The sequence below is a fragment of the Salvelinus alpinus genome, chromosome 2 (assembly GCF_045679555.1).
Source record: "Salvelinus alpinus chromosome 2, SLU_Salpinus.1, whole genome shotgun sequence".
Lineage (NCBI taxonomy): Eukaryota > Metazoa > Chordata > Actinopteri > Salmoniformes > Salmonidae > Salvelinus > Salvelinus alpinus.
The window spans coordinates 48,499,734-48,508,351 of NC_092087.1; the positions used below are offsets into that span (position 1 = coordinate 48,499,734).

Sequence of the window (8,618 nt, forward strand, 5' to 3'; positions counted from 1 at the left end):
AATAAGATGTTCTAATTGGAAATTAGAAGTAGATCATGATTTCATTGTATTTATTTACATACATAATGACACATACAAACATGAGACAATGGCCCAATGAGGGTTCTCCATGTTGTGGCATAAGTTACATCTGCAATAACCTTGGAGAAAAGTATTATTCATTCATTCATTCATAAATCTACTATCAATTTCCAACGCAATGATTTGGTTACTGGATCACAGTTTGGAATGAGACTATTCGGGGATGTTTTAATGTACTGGTATGTTTTAAAAGCACTATGTTTTCTGTTTAAACACACACGCAGAGACACACACAGAGACACACGCACACACACGGCATACTAACACACATTATACGCACCCTGTGAAAATGTACCTATTCCCTGATATGCAGACTCACTCTGAGTAAGTAAAGGCACATGTTCAATTCACAAATGTTCTAATTAAAAACACAAAAAAACTAAACAAAATGCAAGCAAAACACCAAGGAGTGAGAACAATGTGTGCGTTCCCCCCCTCTGTCCACCTCTACAATGTGTGCATCTTTCTCAGTCTGTATGCCAGTCAGACTTTCAATGTGTATCTCTGCGTAAGTGTATGTATGCGAGTACTGTCGGTCTCCACTGTGTTAGTTAGTTCTGTCTCTGACGTCTACGCCTGGGCCGTGGACAGGGATCACAGACCGGGTGCTGCCCAGTTCAGGAACTTCATGGCCATTTCAAACCCAAGGAAACAAGCCTAAGGGGAGAATAGATCAATGTGGTCACCATTAACTGACTTCATGAAAAGTGTAACATTTCTACAGGCAAGGGGTGATTGTATTATGACTGTAGAATGCAGGTGATTTAAACGTTTTGTGCACTAAACCATACTGTTTATTCTGCGTATGATATGCTGTAATTAAGTGGTAATAGGAGATCAGTGAGTAGGGTGGACGTAGCATGTGTGAGTACCATCTCTGACTGGCCAGTGAGTGTGATGAGAGTTAAACAGACTGTATGTGCTGTATGTGAGTAGAGCGTGTGTACTCACTGCATTGGCGGGGAAAGCTCTGAGCATGACAGCGGTGAAGCCTTTGTACAGAGAGGCCACGCCCTCCTCCCTCAGCAGCTCTCGTAGAACGTCCCGGAAACCATTAGGGTACTTCCCTTCAGGGGCTGGGAGGAGAGAGAGAGGGCTCCAGTCACCCTACTGTTTTACACAGTACACTTAAGGCGTCCGCATGATTCCCAACCCGAAACAGTTCTGAAGAGTTTGTGCATATACAGAATTATACAGACATTTTTGTTCATTTTGAACTTCGGTGAGGTTTTTTTTGGGCTGTCCGGTCACAATTTTTTTTCTGGAGGCAAGCCGAAGTTCGGAGCCCGAAATCCACACCAGATTTCTTGACTTAGATTAATTCGGACTATTTTGAGGAAGTGTATACTGTCTACGGCGTTTCAAAATGGAAAAACAGTACTATTGCTGCTTTTTCCCCTCGTTTTTCAAGCAAAGGTCTTTTAAAGGAGTATGCGAGCACACTCGTTCGGTCAGGCTAGCTGAGTTTGGGCTAGGCGCCAGCCGAACTGAAAATCGCCAACGCCATTAGTCACTCTACTACTCTAAACCAAACAGACAGTACGGTTGGTAAGCTATATACTACAGTTAGAAAAAAGACAACACAAGACATCATGGTTGAGGTTAATTCGATTTTAATTCGAAATTTAATTTCTAATTCTACTTCCATTTTTCCATAATGATTTCTATGAGGAAAATGTAAAAATGGAATTGTAATTTCAGTTTACTTCCAGAATTGACTGAATTGACCCCAACCTGGTAAGAAATACATATTAAACAGTATTTACACCAAAAATGGGTCTTAGTCAGAAATGCCAAAGACACACCTGTCTGGAAGCGAGACTTGAGTACGTCGGGGGGAATGGCCACGGCCCAGTTAAAGATTCCTGCCATCCCTCCAGCGAATAGAACACTAGGAACACTCAGCTCATTGGGGCTGTGGAACAACCAATCACCAATTAATTACAAACAATACACACATGCCATGACAAAGAAATTACAAGGAACACAAACAATAACACAGATAAACAGCTAATCATACATAGATTCACAAAACAGCTGTAAAATATATTTTGTGGGGACAAAGACACACGTGCTTAGGGTTTCATTGGCATACACACACAGTAAACACACATTCACCTCTTGCCCTCTGGTGTGAGGAGGCGCTTCAACCATTCATAGGTCATGAAATACATCCCACTGGCTGGCACGTCTGAGAAACAAAGTAAGAAACTGGCAGAACTACTGGCAAAAACTCAGTTGTGTCTTAATTACACAATCACTACTGAACACAAGTATCTAGATAAAGAGTTCGATATCAGAGACACGGGTATAAGACTTACACTGAGTGTACAAAACATTAGGAACATGACAGACTGACCAGGTGAATCCAGGTGAAAGCTATGATCCCTTACTGATGTCACTTGTTAAATCCACTACAATCAGTGTAGATGAAGGGTAGGAGACAGGTTAAAGAAGGATTTTAAAGCCTTGAGTTCAATTGAGACATGGATTGTGTGTGTGTGCCATTCAGAGGGTAAACAGGCAAGACAAAATATTTAAGTGCCTTTGAACGGGGCATGGTAGTAGGTGCCAGGCACTCTTGTTTGAGTGTGTCAAGAACTGCAACGTTGCTGGGTTCACACTCAACAGTTTCCCGTGTGTGTCAAGAATGGTCCACCACCCAAAAGACATCAAGCAAACTTGACACAACTGTGGGAAGCATTGGAGTCCACATGGGCCAGCATCCCTGTGGAACACTTTCGGCATCTTGTAGAGTCCATGCCCCGACTAATTGAGGCTGTTCTGAGGGCAAAAAGGGCGGTGCAACTCAATACTAGGAAAGTGTTCCTAATGTTTGTACACTCAGTGAAAATTCAGTCAGGAAGTACCTCTCATGAGGGTGAGAGCAGTGCCTCTGTAGATTCCCCTGATCCCACTCTCTTTGTACAGCTGCTTCACACAGTCCATGGGCCCAGCATACTTCACCTCCCCTTTGGCCGCCTGGATCTGTACACACATAAAATGTAATGTAACCAAGTAGGTTGGAACCCTGGGTCTTCTTCATGCCACAAGACTGTGTTAGCCCAGGGAACGTAAGTCTTCCGGTTTATGGCAAGGCTCCTTATCACGTGAGTGCGGTTCACTGAAACGCATCTCCTTTGACCTCAGCCTGTTATCCAAAACCCAGTTAACCTAATCCTTGTTAACCTACGTTCAGTTCAGTCAGTGCGTTGCTCACCTGTAGGAGACACTTGATACGTTCTCCAGGGGCCATGATGGCTGTGGTGAACACGCCTGACAGCATGCCGGCAGCAAACAGCTGTGGATACCTGAGAGGGACAGCGGATGGTAATGCACAACACACACACACACACACAAGCATACATCCGCCCGCACACAATTTCACCATTTAAAAAAAATGGGGAAGACACTCTACTATGGAACAATCACCTACGTAAGGACATCGTCAGGGGTTTTCTGTTGTAGTTTCTTGCCCAGGCCAAAGCCGAAGAAGCAGACAGCGAACATGGGCGTGACTCCAATGATAGGGGCTGCCATGCCTTTGTACAGGCCTTTGAACCCCTGTTGTAGAGAACATGAGAGAGAGAAGGAATGAATAAGAGAGAGCAAAGAGTGGTGAACTAACAAATACATTGAATGGAAAACCAAAAAGCCATACACCTACTATTACCCACCTCTTTGGCAAGGGTCTGTTTGAAACAATCAAAGGTGCCTCTATACAGGGGGCTCTCGCCAGGGCCGGGCACAGGCATGGTCTGAATGCGCACCTAAGAGAGAGGAGGATATGAACATACTCACCCTATAGGTCTACACACATGACATTACTTATGTATAGATTAAGAGATCTATATATATATATATATATAAGTACCAGTCAAAAGTTTGGACACACCTACTCATTCAAGTGTTTTTCTTTATTTTGACTATTTTCTACATTGTAGAATAATAGTGAAGACATCAAAACTATGATATGACACAAAGAATCATATAGTAACCACAAAAGTGTTAAACAAATCAAAATATATTTTAGATTCTTCAAAGTAGCCACCCTTTTCACACTCTTGGCATTCTCTCAACCAACTTCATGAGGAATGCTTTTCCAACAGTCTTCAAGGAGTTCCCACATATGCTGAGCACTTCACTCTGCGGTCCAACTCATCCCAAACCCTCTCAATTTGGTTGAAGTCGGGTGATTGTGGAGGCCAGGTCATTTGATGCAGCACTCCATCACTCTCCTTCTTGGTCAAATAGCCCTTACACAGCCTGGAAGTGTGTTGGGTCATTGTCCTGTTGAAAAACAACAGTAGTCCCAATAAGCCCAAACCAGATGGGATGGCGTATCGCTGGAGAATGCTGTGGTAGCCATGCTGGTTAAGTGTGCCTTGAATTCTAAATAAATTACAGTGTCACCAGCAAAGCACCCCCACACCATAACACCCCCTCTTCCATGCTTCACAGTGGGAACCACACATGCGGACATCATCCGTTCACCTACTCTGAGTTTCACAAAGACATGGTGGTTGGAACCAAAAATCGCAAATTTGGACTCATCAGACCAAAGGACAGATTTCCACAGGTCTAATGTTCATTGCTTGTGTTTCTTGGCCCAAGCAAGTCTCTTTTTCTTTTTGGTGTCCTTTAGTAGTGGTTTCTTTGCAGCAATTTGATCATGAAGGCCTGATTCACACAGTCTCCTCTGAACAGTTGATGTTGAGATGCGTATGTTACTTGAACTCAGTGAAGCATTTATTGTGTTGCTACAATCTGAGGTGCATTTAACTCGAATGAACGTATCCTCTGCAGCAGAGGTAACTCTGGGTCTTCCTGTCGTGTGGCGGTCCTCATGAGAGCCAGTTTCATCATAGCGCTTGAAATGTTCCGGATTGACTGACCTTCATGTCTTAAAGTAATGATGGACTGTCGTTTCTCTTTGATTATTTGAGCTGTTCTTGGTATTTTACCAAATAGGGCCATCTCCTGTATACCACCTCTAACCTGTCACAACACAACTGATTGGCTCAAATGCATTATGGAAAGAAATTCCACAAATTAACTTTTAACAAGGCACACCTGTTAAATGAAATGCATTCCAGGTGACTACCTCATGAAGCTGGTTAAAAGAATGGCAAGTGTGTGCAAAGCTGTCATCTGTGATCTCTGCATGTGTGGTTCCCACCGTGAAGCACGGAGGAGGTGGTGTGATGGTACAATACGCCATCCCATCTGGTTTGCGCTTAGTGGGACTATCATTTGTTTTCAACAGGACAATGACCCAAAACACACCTCCAGGCTGTGTAAGGGCTATTTGACCAAGGAAAGTGATGGAGTGCTGCATCAGATCACCCGACCTCAACCCTCATGAAGCTGGTTGAGAAAATGCCAAGAGTGTGCAAAGCTGTCATCAAGGCAAAGAGTGGCTACTTTCAAGAATCTAAAATATATTTGAATTTGTTTAGCACTTTTTTGGTTACTACACGATTCCATATGTGTTATTTCATAGTTTTGATGCCTTCACTATAATTCTAAAATGTAGAAAATAGTAAAAATAAAAACCCTGGAATGTTTTGTTTAATTAACCTTTTCAAATTGTACAAACATATATAGGAGTTGGTTTATACATTTAAAATGCATAATAAGCACATACCAAGTACACAGGATAAAAATAATTACCGAAAATAAATAAACCTTTTACAATGTGTATTTCTTACTTCCTATAAGTGGCTCATGTGATAATACATCTGTAATGACAGGCCAGTCACTGTCATAGGGTTAATGTTGTGCGATATGACAGAAATTGACATAGGTCAATGGTCTAATGTTACACTCGACCTCGCTGATTGGGTTAACTGACAGTCTCTTGAAAACGTCAGGAGTTCTATCAAATGTAAAGAGCCACGACACTCACATCCAGTAACCAATTATACATCTGTAAAGATAAATGTTAATTGATTACTTTGCTGAATTCTGCGTGCAGCAAATACCAGTTAAAGTTAGGCTCGTGAGGCAAGATATTATTGACAGCTAGCTAAATGAGGAATGAGTTACTTTGAGAAATAAATAATTACTTTTATGGTATCAAGTGGATGTCCAGCGAAGACCAAGCAGACACCCCCAAAGCCCCCAGCAAAGAAGTTCTTCCCTGGACTTATCGCCTGCTGTTTAGACATGGTTTCTGTTCAAGAAAAGACAGCTAACGAGAAAAGAAAACACAAAATATTGCGTCGTCACGATCCGTAACTAGTTGGGAAAAGAACTATCTAGCTAACAGGTTAACCCTGTGTCACCACTATCGGTTCAAATGAAAGGTATATTTCTTGACAGCCACCGTCGTGTCTTCCAATGTGGACCTTTCACCCAGATATATGCCCGGACCGAATTGTCTGTTACACAAATGCTTTGGTTCTTCTTCATTTAGTGTCCGACCTTCTTCTTTGATGAGGTTTAACGGTGGTTGGCATCCAATAAATGTTGCATTACTGCCACCTACTAGACTGGGGTATAACTCCCTTATACTTTGCTTGAAATAAATAAATAAAACAAATACATTTACATTTAAGTCATTTAGCAGACGCTCTTATCCAGAGCGATACCCTACCATCTAACACTAAACTCACCAAAAATAAATAAATACCATACTCCACTATTTAAATCTATTTACTCCTACTTCAGGCCAACAGCCTGAATGGATGGGACACCGCCACTTAACACACCCTTTAACTCTTCTGACGTCAAATCTTGCACACCCAAATACCTCTCTGCAGCTGCCACCAAAACCTCTATTTTCCACGACTTACGTTCCATCCCTGCAGTACAGTTGATAACCATTGCAATAAATGCCAAAAATCTAATCTTACTGAAACATATATCAGTTGTTGGTTTATCCCTCTGTACTGGTTCAAAACTACTAGTCACACCACTCCTCTCAGGATCCCTCCACCTTGACCCATCATCCTCTACTTTCTTCACTGCCCCAGCATATGACAACTTCTGCACTACTCTAACACTGGAAACCTCAACCTGCCTCTCTCACACAGGACATTACTGATCCCCAGCTCCATGGGCACCACTACAATTAACCCATACCACTACTTTCCATAATGTTACACATTCCTTTGTCTCATGCCCTTCTGCACACTTCTCACACTTAGGTATTTGGTATTTTATTATTTTATTAGGATCCCCATTAGCTGTTGCAAAAGCAGCAGCTACTTTTCCTGGGGTCCACACAAAACATGAAACATAATACAGAATGACGTAATACAGATCAATAGACAAGAACAGCTCAAGGACAGAACTACATGCATTTTTTTTAAAGGCACACGTAGCCTACATATCAATGCATACACAAACTATCTAGGTCAAATAGGGGAGAGGCGTTGTGCCGCAAGGTGCTGCTTTATCTGTTTTTTGAAACCAGGTTTGCTGTTTATTTGAGCGATATGAGACGAAAGGGAGTTCCATGTAATTAGGGCTCTATATAATATTGTACGCTTTCTTGAATTTGTTCTGGATTTGGGGACTGTGAAAATACCTCTGGTGGCATGTCTGGTGGGATAATTGTGTGTGTCAGAGCTGTGTGTAAGTTGACTACGCAAACAATTTGGGATTTTGAGCACATTGTTTCTTTGGCATGCATAGTATTTATATCAGCCCTCTGATTACAATTAAGAACAAAATGTGCCGCTCTGTTCTGGGCCAATTGCAGCTTAACTAAGGTCTTTCCTTGCAGCACTGGACCACAAGACTGGACAATAATCAAGATTAGACAAAACTAGAGCCTGCAGAATTTGCTTTTTTGGAGTGTGGTGTCAAAAAAGCAGAGCATCTCTTTATTACTGCCAGACCTCTCCAGTCTGTACTCCTACACACTGCTGCCACATGCCTATAAGCTTGACACCTTTAACAAGGTAATATATTCGTCACAAAAGCTCGTACAGGATAATATCCTACCATCACTTTGTCGGCCAAAGACTCAACATCAAAACAGCAGACAACGACTCTTCTGTTTCACCACTCATGCCACCCTGTCTGCGTCGCACCAAATGGTGAGCATCACAAACACTGGGAATCTTCCCCTTCAGTTGGTCAGCTTTCACATTTACCGTTACCCCCAGTAATCACTCCACTCAATGGCACCCTTTTCTTGAGAGCAAGACAATTCACATCTCTTGCCCTCATTTGTTTAAAGTGGAGAGCCTGCTACATCTGACCAGCAGAGAACTTCACCACACTTATCACCTCCGATACTTCGCCCTCATTCACTTCCATTTCTCCTCCTGTCTTCAACTCACTCTGCTTACACTTTCTACCATTCTTCTTTAACAAACCATCTCCCTTTTCCCTGCCATTTTCAACCGGCTCAAGCTCACCCTCTTCCTCCCTCTCTCTCTCTCTTAGACCTCCTCTGCCTCTCTTTTTCCCTCCATTCCTCCTCCGTATTCCAAGTATAACGCTCCTTATGATAATACTGCACTTCTCCTGACGTACATCTTGTTCTTGCTTTGTCAAGGGACGCCAGTTAACCGGCTGTCACA

General features: G+C 42.5%; 1 protein-coding gene across 1 annotated transcript; it reads right to left on the bottom strand.

The window, feature by feature from the left end:
* Positions 1-33: 33 nt before the first annotated feature.
* On the bottom strand, positions 34-6,563 carry slc25a20 (solute carrier family 25 member 20). The gene is made up of 9 exons (XM_071382876.1): positions 6,150-6,563; positions 3,759-3,851; positions 3,518-3,645; positions 3,302-3,392; positions 2,952-3,069; positions 2,200-2,272; positions 1,887-1,996; positions 1,033-1,157; positions 34-738 (listed from the first exon to the last, which is right to left on the bottom strand). The coding sequence occupies exons 1-9, from the start codon at positions 6,249-6,251 to the stop codon at positions 676-678; spliced, it is 903 nt and encodes a 300-aa protein (XP_071238977.1). The 5' UTR covers positions 6,252-6,563; the 3' UTR covers positions 34-675.
* Between the last annotated feature and the right edge of the window lie 2,055 nt (positions 6,564-8,618).